Source organism: Vulpes lagopus, chromosome 2, assembly GCF_018345385.1.
Source record: "Vulpes lagopus strain Blue_001 chromosome 2, ASM1834538v1, whole genome shotgun sequence".
Lineage (NCBI taxonomy): Eukaryota > Metazoa > Chordata > Mammalia > Carnivora > Canidae > Vulpes > Vulpes lagopus.
In genome coordinates this window covers 174,306,649-174,331,577 of record NC_054825.1, presented here as the reverse complement: position 1 = coordinate 174,331,577, position 24,929 = coordinate 174,306,649, and the positions used below count along the sequence as shown (strand labels likewise).

Genomic DNA, 24,929 nt, shown 5'->3' with positions numbered 1-24,929 from the left:
GATGTGACATATCATGTTCATTATTTTATGAATATTGAGCCACCACTTCCATTCCAGGAACAAATCCCACTTGATTGTGGTGTATGATTTTTTTAATGTATTGTGGGATTCCGTTTGTCTCTATTTTGTTGAGGATTTTTGCATCTATATTCATGAGAGATATTGGTCTGTAGTTCTCTTTCTTCCTGGTGTTCTTATCTGGCTTTGGAATCAAGGTGATACTGGCCTCACTGAATTAATTTGTGAATTTTCCCTCCTCTTCTGTTTTTTGGAATAGTTTGAGAAGAGTAGATACTACCTTTTCTTTAAATATTTGGTAAAATTTGCCTGTGAAGACATCTGGTCCTGGACTTTTATTTTTCGGGAGGCTTTTTTTTAAAATTATGGATTTAATTTTATTGCTAATTGGTCTGTCACATTTTCTATTTCTTCCTGCTTTGGTTTTGGTAGGTCATATGTTTCTAGAAATTTATCTATTTCTTCTATGTTGTTCAATTTATTGGTATATAGTTTTCCATAAAACTCTCTTAATGATTTTGTATGTCTGCAGTTGGTGATTGTTATTTCTCCTCTTTCATTACTAGTTTTGTTTATTTGGGTCCTCTTTTTCTTTTTCCCCATGAGTCTGGCAAGAGGTTTATGAATTTTGTTGATTTTTTTCAAAGAACCAGCTCCTGGTTTCATGGATTTGTTCTATCGTTTCTTTAGTTCCTATGTCATTTAATTCTGCTCTTATCTCTATTATTTCCTTCATTTTGCTGGACTTGGGTTTTGTTTTTTATTCTTATACTCCTTTATGTGTATTTATTGAGATTTTTTTCTTGCTTCTGAGTAGGTCTGTACTGCTAGAAGCGTCCCTCTTAGGACCACTTGTGCTGCACCCCAAAGATTTACTTACTTTTGAGAGATTGAGAGAGCTTGAGTGGGAGGGGCAAAGGGAGAAGGAGAGATTCCCAACCATGCTCCATCTCCAACTTGGAGCCCAATGTGGAGTTCAATCTCACAACTGTGAGAGCATGACCTGTGCCAAAAACAAGAGTTGGACACTCAACCACTGATCCACTCAGGTGCCCCCCTCTTCCCCTCCTAAAGATTTTTGACCATTGTGTTTTCATCTGTTTTGATGTATTCTTAAAATTTCTTCTTTGATTTCTTGGTTGACCTGTACATTGTTTAGTAGCATGTTATTTAACCTCCATGTATTTGTATTTGTGCTCTTTCCAGCTCTTCTGGTTGGCCTGTGGTTTCATAGCATTGTGGTCTGGAAAGATGCATGATATGACTTTGAATTTTTTGGGACTTGTTTTGTAGTCCCATGAATGTTTCTTTTTCTTTCTTTCTTTTTTTTTTTTTTAAGATTTTACTTATTCATGAGAGAGAGAGAGAGAGAGAGAGAGAGAGAGGCAGAGACACATGTAGAGGGAGAAGCAGGCTCCATGTCGGGCTTCGATCCCAGGTCTCCAGGATCATGCCCTGGGCTGAAAGCGGCACTAAACCATTGAGCCACCGGGGCTGCCCTCTTTTTTTTCTTTTTAAAGATTTTATTTATTTGTTTGACAGAGAGAGACAGAGCTCAAGCAGGGGGAGCAGGAGATGGAGAAGCGTCCCTCTTAGGACACTCCGCACTCAGTGGGGAGCCTAATGGGCTCAATCCCAGGACCCTAGGATCGTGACCCTGAGCTGAAGGCATTCAACCAACCAAGCCACCCAGGTGCCCCCCAATGAATGTTTCATGTGCAGTTGAAAAGAATGTGTATTTAGTTTTTGTATGACATGTTCTAATATGTCTGTTAAATCCTTCTGTTTCAGTGTGTCACTTAAAGCCACTGTTTCCTTGTTGATTTTATGTTTGGATGATTTACCTATTGCTGTAAGTGGGGTGTTAAAGTCCCCTATAATTATTATATTACTATTGATTAATTTCTTTATGTTTGTCAGTAATTGTACGTATCTGGCTTCTCCCATGTTGGGTGGATATTTACAGTTGGTGTATTTTCTCGTTGGATTGTCCCCTTTATTGTTATAATGTCTGTGTCTTGTTACAGTTTTTGTTTTAAAGTCTATTTTGTCTGGTGTAAGTTTTGCTACCTCAGTTTTCTTATGCAGGTGTCCTTCCATATAGATGGATCTTGTTCTGTCACTCTGAGTCTATTGGAGTATTCAGTCGATTTACAGTCAAACTAGGTTTTGATAAATATGTATTTATTGCTATTTTGTTATTTGTTTTGTGGTTGTTATAGATATTCTATGATCCTTCTTTTGCTTACATCCTTTGTTACTTTCTTTAGTGATACTCTTGGATTCCCTTCTGTTTATTCTTTATATATTACTGATTTTTGTTTTGTGGTTACCATTAAGTTTGTACAGAACATATGCATACAGCAGTCACTTAAGGTTGAACCCATTCTTTATTCCACCCCTTCTCATGTTTTAGGTACATGATGTCATATTTTACATCCTTGTATTTTCTTTTTTTTTTTTAAGATTTTATTTATTCATGAGAGACACAGAGAGGGACAGAGAGAGGCAGAGACACAGGCAGAGGCAGAAGCAGGCTCCATGCAGGGAGCCTGATGTGGGTCCCAATCCCCGGGTCTCCAGGATCACGCCCTTGGGCTAAAGGCAGCACTAAACCGCTGAGCCACCCAGGCTGCCCCCATCCCTGTATTTTTTGAGTCCCTTGACTGATTTTTATAGAAATACTTATTTTTTACTGCTTCTGTGTTTTCTACTTTTCATACTTTCGTGTATAGTCTTTCCTTTCCCCCCCTTTAATATTTCCTTAGGGCTGGTTTCCCCTTAGTTTTTTTTTTGAGAAGCTTGTTCTCTCTCCTACTCTGAATGGTAGGTAATCTTGGTGGAATAGAGTATTCCTGAGGCTGCAGATTTTCCCATTTAGTACTTTACTATATCATACCACTCCATTCTGGCCTGAAAACTTTCTACTGGAAAGTTTCCTTATACCCCTATGGGTTTCCTTGTATGTTGTTGTCTTCTTCTGCTGCAAGATTTTACTTATTCAATGAGAGAGAGAGAGAGAGAGAGAGAGAGAGAGGCAGAGACACATGTAGAGGGAGAAGCAGGCTCCATGTCGGGCTTCGATTCCCAGGTCTCCAGGATCATGCCCTGGGCTGAAAGCGGCACTAAACCATTGAGCACCGGGGCTGCCCTCTTTTCTTCTTTCTTTTTAAAGATTTTATTTATTTGTTTGACAGAGAGAGGACAGAGCTCAAGCAGGGGGAGCAGGAGTGGAGAAGCGTCCCTCTTAGGACACTCCGCACTCAGTGGGGAGGCCTAATGGGCTCAATCCCAGGACCCTAGGATTGTGACCTGAGCTGAAGGCATTCAACCCAACCAAGCCACCCAGGTGCCCCCCAATGAATGTTTCATGTGCAGTTGAAAAGAATGTGTATTTAGTTTTTGTATGACATGTTCTAATATGTCTGTTAAATCCTTCTGTTTCAGTGTGTCACTTAAAGCCACTGTTTCCTTGTTGATTTTATGTTTGGATGATTTACCTATTGCTGTAAGTGGGGTGTTAAAGTCCCCTATAATTATTATATTACTATTGATTAATTTCTTTATGTTTGTCAGTAATTGTTGTACGTATCTGGCTTCTCCCATGTTGGGTGGATATTTACAGTTGGTGTATTTTCTTGTTGGATTGTCCCCTTTATTGTTATAATGTCTGTGTCTTGTTACAGTTTTTGTTTTAAAGTCTATTTTGCCTGGTGTAAGTATTGCTACCTCAGTTTTCTTATGCAGGTGTCCTTCCATATAGATGGATCTTGTTCTGTCACTCTGAGTCTATTGGAGTATTCAGTCGATTTACAGTCAAACTAGGTTTTGATAAATATGTATTTATTGCTATTTTGTTATTTGTTTTGTGGTTGTTATAGATATTCTCTGATCCTTCTTTTGCTTACATCCTTTGTTACTTTCTTTAGTGATACTCTTGGATTCCCTTCTGTTTATTCTTTATATATTACTGATTTTTGTTTTGTGGTTACCATTAAGTTTGTACAGAACATATGCATACAGCAGTCACTTAAGGTTGAACCCATTCTTTATTCCACCCCTTCTCATGTTTTAGGTACATGGTGTCATATTTTACATTCTTGTATTTTCTTTTTCTTTTTTTTTAAGATTTTATTTATTCATGAGACACAGAGAGGGACAGAGAGAGGCAGAGACACAGGCAGAGGCAGAAGCAGGCTCCATGCAGGGAGCCTGATGTGGGACCCAATCCCCGGGTCTCCAGGATCACGCCCTTGGGCTAAAGGCAGCACTAAACCGCTGAGCCACCCAGGCTGCCCCCATCCCTGTATTTTTTGAGTCCCTTGACTGATTTTTATAGAAATACTTATTTTTTACTGCTTCTGTGTTTTCTACTTTTCATACTTTCGTGTATAGTCTTTCCTTTCCCCCCCTTTAATATTTCCTGTAGGGCTGGTTTCCCCTTAGTTTTTTTTTTGAGAAGCTTGTTCTCTCTCCTACTCTGAATGGTAGGTAATCTTGGTGGAATAGAGTATTCCTGAGGCTGCAGATTTTTCCCATTTAGTACTTTACTATATCATACCACTCCATTCTGGCCTGAAAACTTTCTACTGGAAAGTTTCCTTATAGCCCTATGGGTTTGCCTTGTATGTTGTTGTCTTCTTCTGCTGCTTTAAAATTTTTTTCCTCATCACTATATTTTGCCAGTTTAATCACATATGTGTTTGGTGTGGGTTTGCTTTTGTTGATTTTGTTGGGGGCTCTCTGTGTCTTCTGGATGTCTGTTTCCCTCCCCAGGTTAGGAAATTTTCAGCTACTAGTTCTTCTTTTTTTTTTTTTTTTTTGCAGTTTTATACCTTTATTTGACAATCAGCGATTAGTTCTCATCCACATTAACAGTCTGTAGATTTTTGAAAGTGGTGACAGGTATGTAGGTAACCAGCGTGTAGAGCTTGTTTGCTGAATCTTCATCCTCGTTACGTTTTCTGGACAACCGCACACGGATACGGTATGGACCATTCCTTATTCCTTTGGCCCAGACAGCTTTGTTGAGCCTGGTGTCAATGAGTACATCTGGAGTTCCCATCTCCTTCATGGCAAATTTCTGGATCTCTTTGAGTGCCCGAGGGGCATGCTTCTTGAAACCCACTCCATGGATACGTTTGTGAATGCTGATGGTGTATTCTCTGGTCACTACCTCATTGATGGCAGAACGGCCCTTCTTCTCGCCACCCTTCTTTGCGGGAGCCATTCTGTCGGGCCCTAGTTGGAAAGGAGTCAGCTACTAGTTCTTCAAATAAAATTTCTGTCCACTTTTTTCTTTCTCTGAGAATCATGTTTTTACATTTGATGGAATGAATCACTGAGTTTCCTATATCTATTCTTGTTTTGTGTAATTCTTTTTTCCCTCTTTTGTTCAGCTTGATTATTTTCCATTACTCTGTCTTCTAGGTCATTAATTCATTCCTCTACTTCTTCCAAACTGCTATTTGTTGCATCAAGCATGTTTCTGACCTTGCTTGCTGCATTCTTCATCTGTTTATTTCTTCTTTATCTATGTTAAGGGTCTCATTTATGTCTTCCACTCTTTTCTCAAGACCGGAAGTGAGAGTCCCTATGATCATCGCTTTCAATATTCCATCAAACATGTTACTTTAATTTTTTTTTTGCTTAGATCTCTGGTTGTGGCCTTGTCTTGTTCTTACATTTGAAACACATTCTTCTGTCTTCTCATTTGGTCTCTCTGTGCCTGTTTCTCTGTGTTAGGAAAGTCATCTACATTTCCTGTTACCGAAGTAATGGCCTTATGAAGGATAGGTCCTGTTAAAAAAAAAAAAAAAAGGATAGGTCCTGTAGTACCCTGCCATGTAGTGTCCTTTGTTCCCCAGGGCCTGATGCTTCCAGGAGTGTCTCTAGTGTGTTCTGTGTGTGCTGAACTGTTTTGTCCTGGTCACTTTATACTTCAGGCCAGTCATCTGAAGAGGCTCTCTGCCTGTTGTGGGCAATATTTGGTCCCTGGAGTTAATGTGTCATGTTTTAACTAGGTTTGCTCTGTTCTGTTTGTGAAATGAGACACTTGCTACTGCTGACAGAATCAAAGCTCTGCAAAACTCCTGGGTTGGAAAACAAGGTATTGGCAGGTGTGTAGGCCCATCTTCTGGGGAAGGAGGCCTGACATGCTGGGACTGAGGCAGGCATGACTGGAACAGGAGCTTTCACTAGAGTAGGGGTGAAGCTTGGTGTAAGCAAGTTAGGTAGTAAATGTAGGTGTTGTGCTGGCTTCCACTTGTGGTTATATGTTTATGCCAAGGGATGTGGGAGGGAAATGGTGCCTGCCAGTTTCTTTGCTCCTTGAGGGGCTTCTCTCAGAATGCTGCCTCAGTGGGACATGCTCTGAGATGAGCAAATATAACCTCCCTGATGTGTACCCCAGGTGCTCTTCAGATCACTGTTTCCACACTTGTGTGTCCTGGGCTATTTGCTTGCATTCTTTCTAAGAGTAGTGCAATGCCATCTGGGCTTTCCCTGAGCCATGCCTAAATGACCTTTAGAACTCCAGACCTTAAGCTCTGCTGGTTGCCAGAACTCACAAAATTTGGTTCCTCTTGCTCTTCAAGCCAACTGCTATCAGGATTCATTTACCCCATGCACTCATATCTGTTAGTTTCTCACCCTTCTTTAGGACTGCAGCTTCTTTTCCATGAATGCATTTCTCTCCCCCTGCAGTGGCCATGATCTGTTTCTCTCCCAAACCATGTCTCCCCACTTCCTACCTTCTTCAATGTGGCATCTTCTCTACCTTTAGTTGTGGAATTTGTTCTGTCAATCTTCAGGCCAATTTCTGGAGTATTTAGGATGCTTTGATAGTTACCTAGTATTTGTGGGAGAGGTGAGCTTGGGGTCCTCCTACTCCACCACCATCTTCTCATTCTTTATCAATAATTACTTTAAATGTAAATGGCCAAAATACTCCAATCAAAAGACACAGGGTGGTGGAACGGATTAAAAAGCAAGACCCACTTATATGCTCCCTAGAAGAGACTTACCTCATACTTATACATACAGACTGAAAGTAAAGGGATGGAAAACATTTACTATGCACATGGAAGCAAAATACGCTGGCTTACTAATACTTTTACAAAATAGACTTTAAAACAAAGACTATTATAAGAGACAGAGGAGGGCATTACATAATGATAAGGGGATCAATCCAGTAAGAACGTAAATATCCACATACCCAACACAGAAGCACCTAAATACATAAATATTAACACACATAGAAATTAATGGTGATGCAATAATAGTACAGGACTTTAACATCTCACATCAATGGATAAATCATCCAGGCAGAAAAATCGGTGAACAAATATCTTTTAATGGCACATTAGACCAGATAGACATAAGATATATACAGAACATCCATCCAAAACCAACGGAGTATGATATGGAACACTCTTCAGAATAGGTCACACATTAGACCACAAAACAAGCTGCAATAAGTTTAGAAAGACTGAAATCATACCATGCATCTTTTCTGATCAGAATAGTATGAACCTAGAAATAAACCACATGGAAAAAAAGCTAGAAAAAAACAAAACACAAACATGGAAACTAAACAACACAATATCAACCAATGGGTCAAAGAAATAAAGAAGATACACTACATGGAGACAAAACATAATGGTCTCAAGTCTTTGGGACAAAGTGAAAGTTCTGAGAGGGAATTATAAAGCAATGCATGCCCACCTCAAGAAACAAGATAAAGCTCAAGTGAATAATCTAAACTTAAACCTAAAGAAACTAGAAAAGAAGAAAAAAGCCCAAGGTGAGTAGAAAAAAGGAAATAAAGATCAGAGCAGAAATAAATGACATAAAGAAAAAAAAATCGGGATCCCTGGGTGGCGCAGCGGTTTGGCGCCTGCCTTTGGCCCAGGGCGTGATCCTGGAGACCCGGGATCGAATCCCACGTCGGGCTCCCGGTGCATGGAGCCTGCTTCTCCCTCTGCCTGTGTCTCTGCCTCTCTCTCGCTCTCTGTGTGACTATCATAAATGAATAAAAATTAAAAAAAAAAAAAAGAAAAAAAAATCACTGAAACCCAAAAGCTGGTTCTTTGAACAAGATAAACAAAATTGATTAAGCCAGACTTATCAAGAAAAAAAAAAGAGCCCAAATAAATACAATCAGATACGAGAGTAAAGTTATAATTCACACCATAGAAATTCAAAGAATTGTAAGAGAATACTGTGAAAGTATATGCCAACAAATTGGATAACCTTCAAGAAATAAATTCTTAGAAACATACAGTCTTCCCAAACTGAACCAAGTAGAAATAGAAAACCCAAACAGTCCAATGACAATTAATAAAATTGAACTAGTAATAAAAAAAAATTACCAAAATGTAATAGTCCGGGACCAAAATGATTCACAGGTGAATTCTATCCAAACATTTAAGTAAGAGTTAATACCTATTTTCCTCAAATGACTCCAAGAAATCTAAGAGGGAGATCTTTCAAATATATTTTTTGAGGCCAGCATTATTCTGATACTAAAACCAAAGAGCGCAAAAAAAAAAAAAAAAAAAAAAAAAAGAGAGAGAGAGAGAGAGAGAGAGAGAGAGAGAGAGAGAGAGAAAACTACAGGCCAGTATCTCTGATGAACATATATGTAAAAATCCTCAACAAAATATTAGAAAGCTGCATACAATAAATTAAAAAGATGATGCACCATGATCAAGTGGGATTTATTTTGAGAATCCAAGGATGGTTTGGTATTTGCATTGCAAATCATTCAACGTGATACAGATAGATCAACAAAGGATAAAATCACATGGTCTTCTCAATACATGCAGAAAAAGCATTTGCCAAAAGTCTACATTCACAATAAAATCTCTCAACAAAGTGGGGTTAGAAGGAACATATGTCAACATAATAAAGGCTATATGCAAAAAAACTACAACTAACATCATATTCAATGCTGAAAAAGTTGAGAGCTTTTCCTTTAAGATCAGGAAGACAAGGATGTCTCCTCTTCCCACTTTTATTCAACATATAGTGGAACTCCCAGCCACAGCAATTTGACAAGAAAAAAACAGCTCCCTGTATTGGTAAAGAAATTAAACTGTTACAATTGGCAGATAACACTATACTGTACATTAAAAAGCCTGAAGAATCCACAAAAGACCTACTGGAACTAATAAATGAAGTCAGTAAAGTTGCAGGATACTTATTACCCAGAGATCGGTAGCATTTCTGTACACCAATAAAGAATTAGGAGAAAGAGAAATTAAGAAAATTATGCTATTTATAATTGCACTAAAATAAATACCTAGAAATAAACTCTTAACCAAACAGGTACTCTGAAAAGTATAAAACACTGATAAAAGAAATTGAGGATGACATAGAAATGGAAAGATATTCCATACTCATGGATTGGAAGAATTAGTATTGTTAAGATATCCACATTACTTAAAGCAATCTACGGATTCAATGCAATCACTACCGAAATACCAAGAGCATTTTCCACAAAACAAGAAAAAAAAATACTAAAGTTTGTGTGAAACCAACAAGACCCCGAATCACCAAAACAATCTTGAGAAAGACGAACAAAACTGGAGGTATCACAATCTCCAATTTCAAGATAATACTAAATAGCTGCAGTAATCAAAACAGTATGGTGCTGGCACAAAAATAAACACATGGATGATGGAACACATGAATTGTGTGGTCAGTTGAGCTATGACAAAGGAGGTGAGAAATAATAAAGATTAGAGCAGAACTCAACGAAATAGAGACCAGAAGAACAGATCAACAAATCTAGGAGGTGGTTCTTTGAAAGAATTATAAGACAGGTAAATCCTGAAAAAGATGCACTAATAAAATCGATGAGAAGTTATAATTCACACATAGAAGTAAGTAAGAGAATACTGTGAAATATATGCCAACAAATTGGATAACCTTCAAGAAATAAATTCTTAGAAACATACAGTATTCCAAACTGAACCAGGTAGAAATAGAAAACCCAACAGTCCAATGACAAGTAATAAAACTGAACTAGTAATAAAAAAAATTACCAAAATGTAATAGTCCGGGACCAAAATGATTCACAGGTGAATTCTATCCAAATATTTAAGTAAGAGTTAATACCTATTTTCCTCAAATGACTCCAAGAAATCTAAGAGGGAGATCTTTCAAATATATTTTTTGAGGTCAGCATTATCTGATACTAAAACCAAAGAGCGCAAAAAAAAAAAAAAAAAAAAAGAGGAGAGAGTGAGAGAGAGAGAGAGAGAGAGAGAGAGAAACTACAGGCCAGTATCTCTGATGAACATATATGTAAAAATCCTCAACAAAATATTAGAAAGCTGCATACAATAAATTAAAAAGATGATTCACCATGATCAAGTGGGATTTATTTTGAGAATCCAAGGATGGTTTGGTATTTGCATTGCAAATCATTCAACGTGATACAGATAGATCAACAAAGGATAAAATCACATGGTCTTCTCAATACATGCAGAAAAAGCATTTGCCAAAAGTCTACATTCACAATAAAATCTCTCAACAAAGTGGGGTTAGAAGGAACATATGTCAACATAATAAAGGCTATATGCAAAAAAACTACAACTAACATCATATTCAATGCTGAAAAAGTTGAGAGCTTTTCCTTTAAGATCAGGAAGACAAGGATGTCTCCTCTTCCCACTTTTATTCAACATATAGTGGAACTCCCAGCCACAGCAATTTGACAAGAAAAAAACAGCTCCCTGTATTGGTAAAGAAATTAAACTGTTACAATTGGCAGATAACACTATACTGTACATTAAAAAGCCTGAAGAATCCACAAAAGACCTACTGGAACTAATAAATGAAGTCAGTAAAGTTGCAGGATACTTATTACCCAGAGATCGGTAGCATTTCTGTACACCAATAAAGAATTAGGAGAAAGAGAAATTAAGAAAATTATGCTATTTATAATTGCACTAAAATAAATACCTAGAAATAAACTCTTAACCAAACAGGTACTCTGAAAAGTATAAAACACTGATAAAAGAAATTGAGGATGACATAGAAATGGAAAGATATTCCATACTCATGGATTGGAAGAATTAGTATTGTTAAGATATCCACATTACTTAAAGCAATCTACGGATTCAATGCAATCACTACCAAAATACCAAGAGTATTTTCCACAAAACAAGAAAAAAAATACTAAAGTTTGTGTGAAACCAACAAGACCCCGAATCACCAAAACAATCTTGAGAAAGATGAACAAAACTGGAGGTATCACAATCTCCAATTTCAAGATAATACTAAATAGCTGCAGTAATCAAAACAGTATGGTGCTGGCACAAAAATAAACACATGGATGATGGAACACATGAATTGTGTGGTCAGTTGAGCTATGACAAAGGAGGTGAGAAATAATAAAGATTAGAGCAGAACTCAACGAAATAGAGACCAGAAGAACAGATCAACAAATCTAGGAGGTGGTTCTTTGAAAGAATTATAAGACAGGTAAATCCTGAAAAAAAGACTCTAATAAAATCATAAATGAAAGAAGAGAGATCACAACCAACATCAAGGAAATACAAATGATTTTAAGAACGTATTATGAGCAATTATATGCCAACAAATTAGGCAATCTGGAAGAAATGGTTGCATTTCTGGTAACCTATAAATTACCAAAACTGAAACAGGAATAGAAAACCTGAACAGATCAATACCAGCAAAGAAACTGAAGCAGTTATCAAAAACCTCCCAAGAAACAAGAGTCCAGGGCCAGATGGCTTCCCAGGGGAAATTTAAAGAAGAAATAATACCTATTCTACTGAAGCTACTTCAGAAGATAGAATTGGAAAGAAAATTTCCAAATTTGTTTTATAAGGTCAGCATTACCTTGATCCCAAAACCAAAGACTCCATCAAAAAGAATTAAAGACCAGTATCCCTGATGAACTTAGATGTCAAAATACTCATCAAGATATTAATCAATAGGATACAACAGTACATTAAAAGGATTATTCACCGTGACCAAGTGGAATTTATCCCTGGGATGCAAGGGTGGTTCAACATTCATAAATCAATGTGATCAATCACATTAATAAAAGAAAACACAAGAACCATATGATCCTCTCAATTGATGCAGAAAAAGCATCTGACAAAATGCAGCATCCTTTCTTGATTAAAACTCTTCAAATTTAGGGACAGAGGGAACATACCTCAGTATCATAAAAGCCATCTACAAAAGGACCATACTGAATATCATTCTCAATAGGGAAAAACTGAGAGCTTTTCCCCTATGGTCAGGAACACACCAGGAATGCCCACTCTTACTACTATTGTTCAACGTAGTGCTAGATGTCCTAGCCTCAGCAATCAAACAACAAAAAGATAAAAGGCATTCAAATTGGCAGAGAAGTCAAACTGCTCTTTGCAGATGACATTATACTGTATATGGAGAATCCAAAATACTCCACCTCAAAATTGCTAGAACTCATACAGGAATTCAGCAATGTGGCAGGATACAAAATCAATGCACAGAAATCAGTTGCATTTCTATACACTAACCATGAGACTGAAACAAGAGAAATTAAGGAATTGATCCCATTTACAATTGCACCAAAACCGTAAGATACCTAGGAATAAACCTAGCCAAAGAGGTAAAAGATCTGTACTTTAAAAACCACAGAACACTTAAAAAAGAAATTACGGAAGACATAAAGAAATTGGAAAAAAAAAAAACAAAAAAAAACAAAAAAAAATTAGAAAACATTTCATGCTCATGGATTGGAAGAATATTGTGAAAATGCCTATGCTACCCAGAGCAATTTACACATTCAGTGAAATCCCTATCAACATACCATGGACTTCCTTCAGAGAGTTGAAACAAATAATCTTTAAGATTTGTATGGATCCAGAAAAGACGCTGAATAGCCAGAGGAATGTTGAAAAAGAAAACCAAAGCTGGGGGCATCAAAATGCCTGACTTTAAGCTATAATACAAAGCTGTGATCATCAAGACAGCATGGCACTGGCACAAAAACAGAACAGAATATAACACAACCATAAAAAAGGAGACTGTGCTATCTGTATCAACATGGATGGACCTGGAGGGTATTATGTTAGGTGAAATAAGACCAAAAAAGACAAATATGATATGACCTCATACAAGTGGAATGTAAAACAACAACAAATCAATAAACAAAAAGCAGAATATATAGGGAACAGAAATATATGGAACGAACTAATGGTTGCCAGAAGGGAGGGATATGGGAGGTAGGGCAAAATGTATGAAGGGGAGTGGGAGATACAAGTTTCCAGCTTTGGACTGAATAAGTCATGGGAATAAAACACACAGCATAAGGAATATAGTCAATGGTAGTGGTGAACATAGAATATATAAACTTGTTGAATCACTGCTTTGTACACCTGAAACTAATGTAACATAGTGCATCTACTATACTCAAATAGAAAAAAAAACCAAAAACAAAGAAAGGTTCCATTAATGACTAAACAATGATTTTACAGGTGTAGTCTTATACTTGAATGAAAATGCTAACATTCAGGATGTAATAGGGATGAATTATTTCAGAGTATAATAGCAACAGAATAATTCACCATAACCAAACTGGATTACTTAGTGTAAGAACCATGAAGTATTAGGACAACGAAGCTGAAGATTCAGTTGTGTTTCAGTGAGGAGAAGGTAACATAATGACTGCTATTACAGCAGATATTATAAAACGTTACACAGACTACCCCAAGCAATAGAGTATGAACATGAATATTAAAATAGAACTGCTAAATGAGAGATTTTAAAATTAAACTTAAAAAAAGTTTAGGGGGCAGCCCAGGTGGCCCAGTGGTTTAGTGCCACCTTCAGCCCGGGATGTGACCCTGGAGACCCGGGATCGAGTCCCATGTCAGGCACCCTGCATGGAGCCTGCTTCTCCCTCTGCCTGTGTCTCTGCCTCTCTCTGTTTCTCTGCCTCTCTCTGTGTCTCTCATGAATAAATAAATAAAATCTTTTAAAAAAGTTTAGTTTTAGTTAATGCAATTGCCTTCTTTTTAAATGAAGATTAAATGAATACTTCAAATTATATGATGCTCAAATAGAAGCATATAAAAATCAATACTTTTCATTTATCTCAGCATTAAAAAATATGAAAATATATTTAAGGGATCCCTGGGTGGCGCAGCGGTTTGGCGCCTGCCCTTGGCCCAGGGCGCGATCCTGGAGACCCAGGATCGAATCCCATGTCGGGCTCCCGGTGCATGGAGCCTGCTTCTCCCTCTGCCTATGTCTCTGCCTCTCTCTCTCTGTGACTATCATAAATAAATAAAAAAATTTAAAAAAAAAAAGAAAATATATTTAAAATATGTATTTTCTAAGTCTATTTTCAATGTCCACTGAAACCCTGAATAATGAAGACAATATTAAATACATCAATACTGAAAATAAAAATAATTCTTAAAGCACTGATAGAGTCCATAATACTCATGGACACACTTTGTCCCTGGATCTGACCAACTGGTAGGAACTCCAGTGTTTCACAACAAATCTGTAACACCACTGTGTTCTAATCAGCTCTCAGAATATTTCTAAGTGCTTACATTTTAAATTATCTATAGAATAATTAAACTAATAAATGAAAATTGGCAACATAAAAATTATTTAAAGAATTGCTGGGAGTTAAGATGACCAGCAGTTGGGTAACCCTGGGCTTGCCTCCTCCCTTGAACACAACTAGATAAATATAAAATTAATTTGAACACCCAGGAAATTCATCTGAGGACAGAGAAAAATCAAAATGAGCAATTAGAGCCAAAAAAAAGAAACCCTGCCACACTGTGGAAGGTAGGAAAAGGTGGAGAGTGATTTGGGGGAAAGAAGAGCTGTGGGTGCAGTGATGGGGAGGGGACTCTGATCACAAACAGAGGAGAGGGGGAGGGAGAGGAGGGGAGAGAGGAACAGAAGTGCCTTTGGGGCATTACACAAGAAAAGTTCTTCTCCAAAATTCCTGACTGAAAAGGAGAGATGTGGAATACTGCCAGCTTTTATAAACAATGGAAAGCAGAGCCTGAAGTTTCAGAAGTCCCCTGACATCAGTGGTGCTCCAGTGGGGAACAAGGGCAGAGACCTAGAAGCAGAGATAGTGGTCTGAGGATCCTTTGGGTTGCACTGGGAGAGGCAGCTGCACAGCCTGGAGTGCATTTGGGAGAGGAGGTGTGACCTTGCCCAGGCTAAGGGACCAAGCAGGTCCTAGTGAGCAGCCCCTTTCTCTACCATAGGGACAGGGTGCTAGTGGAGGGCAGCCAGCCTTGATCTAGGCTTGCAGCTGGGCTATGCCAGAAACTGCACCAGCACGCAGCTAATTTCTGGGACAAACCAGGCAAAGGGCTGCAGCACAGCGAGACCTCCTCCCAGAGGATTGACGTGGTTGCTTGCCTGCATGTATCTCTAATATCTGGAGTTTTATTTTTTTATTTTTATTTTTTAATTTTTTATTTATTTATGATAGTCACAGAGAGAGAGAGAGAGAGGCAGAGACACAAGCGGAGGGAGAAGCAGGCTCCATGCACCGGGAGCCCGATGTGGGATTCGATCCCGGGTCTCCAGGATCGCGCCCTGGGCCAAAGGCAGGCGCCAAACCGCTGCGCCACCCAGGGATCCCAATATCTGGAGTTTTAGAACACAACTGTGGGCCTGAAATAAAAAAATGAGGGCAGTTGCACAGGGAAAAACAGTTCCCCTGTTTGGTGTACATTTGGGAGTGGCAGCAGGGGCTCTCTGGGGACACTGCCTGAGGGTGGTAAGCTTTGGAACGGGCTTTCTCCTGTGCTTTGCCACAAGTTTCAAACACAAATCAGTCATCCCATCGCTTTTCTGGGATAAACCAGCAAATGGCAAAAGCATGTCACCCTCCCCTGGAAGAACATCCTGGGTCTGCACCTCAAGAGTCCCTAATATTTGTAATTTTGAAACCCAGCTGGTTGTCTGAGATAAAACAAAGGAAGGCTATGAAGTGGACTTTTTGGATATAGACAGGGTGAGGGCAGAGATCTGAGGGAAACCATAACAGGGGAAGAGTAATTGTTTACACTTTTGTGGGGGTTTCTTGAAGAGTGGCCTTGTAAGCTTTCCACTCTAGGGACAAAAGAGCAAGGCCCTGCCAATGCCTACCCCCCCACCCCATGGCAGCTAAAGAGCGCCCCGTAGCGGAGAATGGAGCCAATTATACCAAGCCCCTGCAGATGAAGTTCTAGGAAGGCAAACCCACCTGACAATCTGCAAAGCAGGCCCCTCCCCCAGAAGACCAACACAGACCCCTTGCAAGCACCAAATCTACTGATCAGAGAGTGCTATAAGCATCAGCTCTATGGGAAATAGGATCTAGCTTTCTTTTCAGTCTTTTAAAAACTTATTATGATTTTTCTTCTTAAATTCTTAATTTATCTTTAAAAAATATTTGTAAATATATTTTTTATTCTCCCTCTATATTTTTCTTTAATCTGGACAAAATGCCAAGACAGAGGAATTCTCCCCTCAAAAAAAGAACAAGAAGAAACCACAGCCAGGGATTTGCTTAAAACAGATATAAGTAACATATCTGAACAAAAATTCAGAATAACAGTCATAAGAATACTAGCTGGGCTTGAAAAAAAAATAGAAGACTCCAATGAAACCCTTGCTGCCGAGATAAGAGAACTAAAATATAGTCAAAATAAATAAATAAATAAATAATAAAATATAGTCAAGCCAAAATTAAAAATGCTATAACCGAGATCCAATCCTGACTAGAGGTAATCACAACAAGGGTGCAAGCTGGAGAGAAATGAATAAGTGATACAGAAGATAAAATTATGGAAAATCATGAAGCTGAAAAGAAGAGGGAAAGAAAGCTATTAGATCATGAATATTGGGAAGCCTGGGTGGCTCAGCAGTTGAGCATCTGCCTTTGGCTCAAGGCATGATCCTGGAGTCCCAGGATGAAGTCTCATAATCAGTCTCCCTGCATGGAGCCTGCTTCTCCCTTTGCCTGTGTCTCTGCCTATCTCTCTCTGTCTCTCCCATAAATAAATAAATAAAATCTTTAAAAAAAAAGATCATGAATATTTACTTAGGGAATTCGGCAATTCTATGAAGATATGTAATATTCATATTATAGGAGTCCCAGAAGAAGAGAGGGGGGAAAAAGGGACAGAAGGTATATTTGAACAAATTATGGCTGAGAACTTCCCTAATTCAGAGAAGGAAACAGACATTAAGTCCAAAAGGCATAGAGAACTTCCCTCAAAATCAACAAAAACAGGTCAACACCAGGACATCATAGTGGAAGTTGCAAAATGCAAAGTGAGAATTCTAAAAGCACCTAAGGACAAAAGATCCTTAACCTACAAGGGTAGACACATAAGGTTAGCAGCAGACCTGGCCACAGAGACTTGGAAGGTCAGAAGGGAATGGCAACATATATTCAATGTTCTAACTGGGGAAAATATGCAGCCAAGAATACTTTAACCAGCAAGACTGTCATTCAGAATAGAAGGAGAGAGAAAGAGACCAAGACAAGTAAAAACTAAAAGAGTTTGTGACCACTAACCCAGCCTTGCAAGAAATATTAAAGGGGACTCTGTGAGTGGGGAAGAAAGAAGACCAAAAGCAATAGAGACTAGAAAGGAACAGAGAATATCACCAGAAACACCAACTTTACAGGTAACAATGACAGTAAATTAATATATTTCAATAATCACTGAATATAAATGGACCAAATGCTCCAATCAAAAGACACAGAGTATCAGAATGGATAAAAAACAAATAAAATTCATCTATATATATATTTCCTGCAAGAGACTCATTTGAGACCCAAAGAGACATGCAGATTGAAATTGAGGGGGTGGAGAACCATTTATCATGCCAATGGATGTCAAAAGAAAGAGTAGCCATACTTATATCAGACAAACTAGATTTTAAGCCAAAGTCTGCATTACATCATGATTAAGGATTCTATCAAGAAGATCTAACAATTATAAATATTTATGCCTCTAACTTGGAAGCACCCAAATACATGAATTGATTTTTTTTAAAGATTTATTAATTCATGAGAGACACACAGAGAGGTAGAGACATAGGCAGAGAGAGAAGCAGCCTCCCTGTGGGGAGCCTGATGTGGGACTCGATCCCAGGACCTGGGGATCACCAGGTCCAGACCAGAGCCAAAGCCAGACACTCAACCACTGAGCCACCCAGGCATCCTATATGAATTAATAATAAACATAAATTCATTGATAATAACACAATATCAGTAAGGGGCTTTAAACCCCCGCTACAGCAATAGACAGATTACCTAAGCATAAAATCAGTAAGGAAACAATTTCATTGAATGACACACTGGACCAGATGAACATAACAGATTTACTCAGAAAACTTTTTCATCCTAAAGCAGCAGAATACACAGTGTTTTCAAGTGCACATAGGACATTCTCCAGAACAGATCACATACTAGGTCACAAATTAGTCCTCAACAAATACAAGGTCAGACCATGAATATTTTCAGAACACAACACTATGAAATTTGAAGTCATCCACAAAAAAAACTTGGGAAGACTACAAAAATATGGAGGTTAAAGAAAATCCTACCAAATAATGAATGGATTAATGAAGAAAAAAAGAAGAAATTATAAAGTACATGGAAACAAATGAAAATGAAAGTATGACCGTCCAAAACCTTTGGGATGCAGCAAAGGCAGTCCTAAGAGGGAAGTGTACAGCAACACAGGCATACCTCAAGAAGCAAGAAAAATCTCAAATAAATAACCTAACTTAACCTAAAGGAGCTAACAGAACAGCAGGTAAAGCCTAAAGTCAGAAGAAAAAGGGAAATAATAAAAATTAGAGCTTACATAAATGATACTGAAATAAAAAACCCCTGTAGAATAGATCAATGAAACCAAGAGCTGGTTCTTTGAAAAAATTAATAAAACTGATAAACATCTATCCAGACTCATCAAAAAGAAATGGGAGAGGACCCAAATAAATAAAATCACAAATGAAGGTCTCTACTTGAGACCTAAAGGCCTATTTGAGAAGGTGGCAATGGAGCAAGGATCTGGATGACAAGAAAGAACAGCAGTGAAGTCATGAGGATGAAACTCCAGGCAGGAGGCTTGTTTAAAGGCTTGAAGGGGGCATAAGCTTGGCTTATGAGAAGCAGAGAAGGCAGACCATTGAGTTCACATTTGTGTCTTTGTAAGCAAGGACAAGAATGGAAGGAGGCAGAGTCATATTAGGTCTGGAAGCCAACACAGAGTCTGGATTATATTCTTTGGGAGATCAGAAGTCATTAAAAGACATTGTGAAATGAAATCCCATTTATGTAGTTTAAAAATCATCTGATTTGTGTATAGAGTGGACTGTATGGATGCAAGAGTGAAAGCATGGAGACTAGTTCAGCAGCCACAGCAGTGTTTCAGGTGAGAATTTGATATGAATAAACGAAGGCTGATATCCTATCACTTCGAGGCAGAAAACAACCCTGTCTGCTAGAATGGATGTGTGGAGAGGATAAGTGAGGACAATAGAAGAATAAAGAAGAAAAAGAATTTAAAAATCTGGATGTTCAGCTTTAGTGAATAGCTGGGTGGGGATTCCATTTACTAAATGTTAAGAGCGTGAAAGACAGTAGAATAAGGAGATAATTAAGACCTCTGGGTGGGCCTCAAGAAATATGTGGAGTTTGAGTTGAGAATGAGCAACTAAAATGGGCTAGGGAAATAAAAAGCCAGGTATATGGACTGAGGGTTCTGGGGAGAGGCAAGGTTGGAGTACAGATAAAGACCTAGGAGTCATTTTTAAAAGATGCTTTATAGAAATAGCCTGGGAAGATGGCAGAGGAGGGGGATCCTAAGCTCACCCCATCCCACAGATATACCTATATAACAGTCATACAAGAGTAACCCAGAAAACAAACTGAAAACTAGCATAACAAGCTCTATGATTAATTGTAGAGAGAAGGCTACATTGCAAAAGACAGGAAGGGTAGAGATGCCATCACAGGAGGAACACCACAAACAGGGAGAAGGGAAAGGAATAGACCCTCCACCAGGCACCCCAGACAGGGGGACCTGCCCTAGGAGGATATAAGATTTGGCTTTGAAAACCAGTGGGGCTTAATGCAAGTTTTTACAACCAGTGGTGCTAACCTTCAGGGACTTAAAAAATCAGCACGCTTGGCTCTGGGAGAGGCCAGGCTATAAGAAACAGTCCTGCCTTTAAGAATCCGCATAACAAACAACTCAGAGAGGGAGCATTGAAGCAGCAGTTGGAAAAGTGCCTGGGGCATATATACAGATTTATTTACTAATCTCAGAATATGCGCTGGAAGGGCAGGGATCTCTATGAGAATTCAACAAAAGACCCAGTGGGCACTACTTTTCTCCTTGCCACCAGCCTAGATGCAGATACCCCAGACACCTGTGGGACTGTGAGAACAGTCACCACCTTGCTTGCTAAAACACCATGCCCTCAGTGCTCTCCTGCAAACACGCCCCATCTAACCAGCCCCACTCGCAAGGAGTCCCTCCAAAGTAACTCTGGTCAAGTCTCCTCCTGCAAGCAGACCTGTTAATAAATACCCTGCTAACACCATGTGCCACACCCCTACCTTCACTTGTGGATCTGGTCCATCCATTCCACTCTACTGGGCTTCTCTGAGCAGGAGTCCCTCCAAAGTAATGCCTGACCCATTTCATTCTCCAAGCAGCACTGACAGTGGCCAGCACCACTCCAAAGTGACTCTTGCCCTGAGGAGAGAAGATAACCACATACTATTCGATTGCAGCCTAGCAGTAGGCTGAGGGCAAACATCTGATCTGACTGCCAGCACTGTCCACCAACAAAAACTTCACAGGGGGTATCACAAAGAGAGAGCCCTGAAGTTTGGGGTCACTGCAACCTCAACAGACAGATTAGGGCCAGACCCTGGGTCTGACTGCAGGTCCCACTCAGAGTACAATGCAGGGACAGCACCATATAGTTCCATGTGATCCTAGTTCTGGCAGACAGGTTGAGAGCAGGCCCAACTACAAGTCCAAGGCAGCCCCCAGACTGGCCCCATAGAGCATAGGACCAAATCCTACCACAGCAAAGAGAGCCATTCCAGATGACTGGACTGAAGGCAAATGTGGCTCAACCACATTAGAGTGTGTGCAATGCACAGAAGACACCCTGGAGGGACGCCTAGGTGGCTCAGCAGTTTAGTGCTTGCCTTAGGCCCAGGGTGTGATCCTGGAGTTCTGGGATCGAATCCCGCATCAGGCTCCCTGCATGGAGCCTGCTTCTCCCTTTGCCTGTGTCTCTGCCTCTCTTTCTCTGTGTCTCTATGAATAAATAAATAAAATCTTAAAAAAAAAAAAAAAAAGAGGGAGAGAAAGGGAAACCCCATGAAGTTATTGGCTGGTTTTTCAGCAGAAATGTTGCAGGCCAGAAGAGAGTGCATGATATATTCAAAGTGCTGAAAGGAAAAAATCTGAAACCAAAAGACTATTGTTCAAGCTAGAAAGACATATAAAGAGTTCCCAGACAAACCACAAGCCAGCTTTAATAGAAATGTTAAAGGGAATTCTTTGAATAGAAAGGAGAGGCCATAATCAGGAGTAAAAAAATTATGAAAGGAAAAAATTTACACATATGTACAAACATAAAAAAACTAGAAGATAAAACCACTTATAAACCACTAATAAGAGATGCCTGGGTGGCTCAGTGGTTGAGCATCTGCCTTTGGATAAGGGTGTGATCTCAGGGCCCTGGGATTGAGTCCCACATGGGGCTCCCTGCAGGGAGCCTGCTTCTTCCTCAGCCTAGGTCTCTGCCTAGGCTGTATCTCTCATGAATAAGTTAAATAAAATCTTTTTTAAAAATTGTAAAAACCACTTATAAAACCAGTATGAAGGTTAAGTACAAAAGCAGTAAAATCAATTATATCTATAAAAATCAGTTAAGTGATTCATAAAATAAAACATGTAACGTATGTTATCATACACAGAAAATGTTGCGGGGGGGTAAAAATCTAGTGCTCTTAGAATGGGTTCAAATTTAAGCGATCATCAGACTAATATATACCGTTATGTGCATAGGATGTTATATGCAATCCTAAAAGTAACTACAAATCAAAAACCTATAACAGATATGTAAAAAATAAAGAGAAAGGAATCCAAGAATATCTTAAAGAAAGCCATCAAACCACAAGGGAAGAGAGCAAGAGAAGAAATAAGGAACACAGAATTACAAAAACAACCCTAAAACAAGTAACAAAATGCCAAGAAGTACATACCATTCAATAATTACTCTGAATGTAAATGGATTAAATGTTCCAATCAAAAGACACTGCGTAACTGAATGGATAAAAAAAAGCAAGACTCGTTTATATGCTGTCTACAGGTGACTCTCTTCAGACCTAAAGACAAATGCAGATTGAAAGGGACGGAAAAACATTGACCATGTAAATGGAAGCAAAAAGAAAGCAGGAGTAGCAATATTTCTATCAGATAAAATAGACTTTAAAACAAAGACTGTATCAAGAGATGAAGAAGGACATGCTACGTATTGATAAAGGGAACAATCCAACAAGAAGATATAACAATTGTAAATATTTACACATCCAACATAAGACCACTGAAATACATAATGCAACTACTAACAGGTGTAAAGGAATAAATTGATAGTAGGATGCCTGGGTGGCTCAGCCGTCAAGCATCCGCCTTTGGCCCAGGGTGTGATCCTGGAGTCCCAGGATTGAGTCCTGCATCTGGCTCCCTGCATGGAGCCTGCCTCTCTGTCTCTCAGGAATAAACAAACAAAATCTTAAAAAAAAGAAAAAAAAAAAAAGGAATAAAAGTAGGGGACTTTACTACCACACTTACTTTGAATGACATATTGGACTGGATGGACCTAAACAAATATATTCAGAACACTCCATCCAAAAAACAGTGGAATATATGATCTTTACAAGTCACATGGAACATTCTCCAAAACAGATCACATGTTAGGTCACAAAATAAGTCTCAGTACATTCAAAAGGACTGAAATCATATCATACATCTTTTCTGACCACAAAAGTATGAAACTAGAAATCAACCACAAAAAAAAAACCCTGGAATTTTTGGTATGTACATGGAGGTTAAGTAACATGCTACTAAACAATGAATGAGTCAATCAAAAAATCAAAGAGAAAATTAAAAAATACATGGAGACAAATGAAAACAAAAACACAATAGTCTCAAATCTTTGGGACACAGCAAAAGTTGTTCTAAGAGGGAAGATTAAATAATATAGGCATATCTCAAGACACAAGAAAAATCTCAAATAATCTAATCTTACATCTAAAGTAGAACTAGAAAAAGAACAAGCAAGCCCAAAGCCAGTAGAAGGAAAGAAATAATAAAGATTAGAACAGAAATAAATGAAATATAGAGACTATAAATACAAGAGAACAGATTAATGAAACCAGGAGCTGGTTCTTTGAAAAGATCAACAAAATTGATAAACCTTTAGCCAGACTCATTTAAAAAGATGGGGGTTGGAGAGGGGCAGGAGAGGACTCAAATAAAATAAAAAATGAAAGAGGAGGCAAGAATATACAATTGGATAAAGACAATTTCTTTAACAAATGGTGCTGGGAAAGTTGGACATCTACGTGCAAAAGAATGAAACTCAATCACTTTTTTACACCATACACAAAAATAAACTCAAAATGGATTAGAGACCTAAAACCATAAAATTCCTAGAAGATAACAGGCCGTAATCTCTCTGACATCAGGTATAGAAACATGTTTCTAGATACGTCTCCTTTGGGGCAGCCCGGGTGGCCCAGTGGTTTAGCGCCACCTTCAGCCCGGGGCGTGATCCTGGAGACCCGGGATCGAGTCCTGCGTCAGGCTCCCTGCATGGAGCCTGCTTCTCCCTCTGCCTGGGTCTCTGCCTCTTTCTCTCTGTGTCTCTCATGAATAAATAAATAAAATCTTTAAAAAACAACAACAACTATAAACTATGGTACGAGGGCAAATTGGCACAATTTTCGACAACAATTTGTCATTGCACAGTGAAGGCGTGGATGGGAATACGCTCTGCATCTGCAGACTACTCTTGCTCCAGGAGTTCAATCCCACGGCCGCGAGAGACTTGCCAAGGTGGAAGCACTGTCTAATGCATCTTAACGCACCTAAGCACTTGACACACACAAGAAAATTCACAGTCACAGTATAATTCCAAAATAAGCAAAATTAAAATGAAATGATTAATTATATGTAAAATTAAATTAAAAAAAAAAAGTAAAGGAGACAACCCCAATATACACCCGCAGCAGGCCGCTTTGGTCTCGCAAGTACGTCCAGGGCGCGTCTGGGTGGGGCTTGGGGGAGGGGGGCGAGGACGCGCTTCTGGGGACCGAAGTGGGGCAGGCCCCGCGGGTTACAGGAGCAGGTAAGGCCTTTTCCCTTAAAGCACTTACCTGAGGCCGCCACTGCTGGGACCTGTACACCAGACAGTCAACAGTCGTGACGCGGCCGCACGAATGTCCAGGAGTGTCGTTTGTCCGCTGACAACTGTTGCCATGACAGCCCGGACACAGAGCGTTTTAGGGACCACAGTCCCGGGCAGGCGGGCGTCAAACGCCCAAGGCCCCCAAGAGCTGCCGAGGAGCGGCCCAGGGCGCAGCAACCGAGACCTTCGGCGGGAGCACGCCCACCGGGGAACGGCCCACGGCCCCGCAGGAGGGCGTACGCGCCAGCTGACCCGCGACCCGGAAGGTCTTTCGCGGCCGCATCACTTTCTGGGAAGTGTAGTTTCGTGCCCTGAGTGCCCCTGTACCTAAGAAGCAAGCGGAGGCCGGCCCTGCCGTCCTCTTGACGCTCGGCGTGCGCGTCCTCGTGAAGGCGCAT

General features: G+C 39.4%; 1 protein-coding gene across 2 annotated transcripts; it reads right to left on the bottom strand.

Moving 5' to 3' along the window:
- Positions 1-4,248: 4,248 nt before the first annotated feature.
- Positions 4,249-24,806, bottom strand: LOC121484500 (60S ribosomal protein L31-like). 2 transcript variants are annotated; one of them, XM_041743856.1, is made up of 3 exons: positions 24,500-24,806; positions 20,657-20,795; positions 4,249-5,817 (listed from the first exon to the last, which is right to left on the bottom strand). In XM_041743856.1, the coding sequence occupies exon 3, from the start codon at positions 5,246-5,248 to the stop codon at positions 4,874-4,876; it is 375 nt and encodes a 124-aa protein (XP_041599790.1). In that variant the 5' UTR covers positions 5,249-5,817; positions 20,657-20,795; positions 24,500-24,806; the 3' UTR covers positions 4,249-4,873. The 2 variants fall into 2 exon arrangements, with proteins under 2 accessions (XP_041599790.1, XP_041599789.1); XM_041743855.1 differs by lacking the exon at positions 20,657-20,795.
- Between the last annotated feature and the right edge of the window lie 123 nt (positions 24,807-24,929).

Coding starts and splice junctions, on each gene's coding strand:
- LOC121484500 (XM_041743856.1), bottom strand. CDS start 5,248: ATGGCTCCCGCAAAGAAGGGTGGCGAGAAGAAGGGCCGTTCTGCCATC.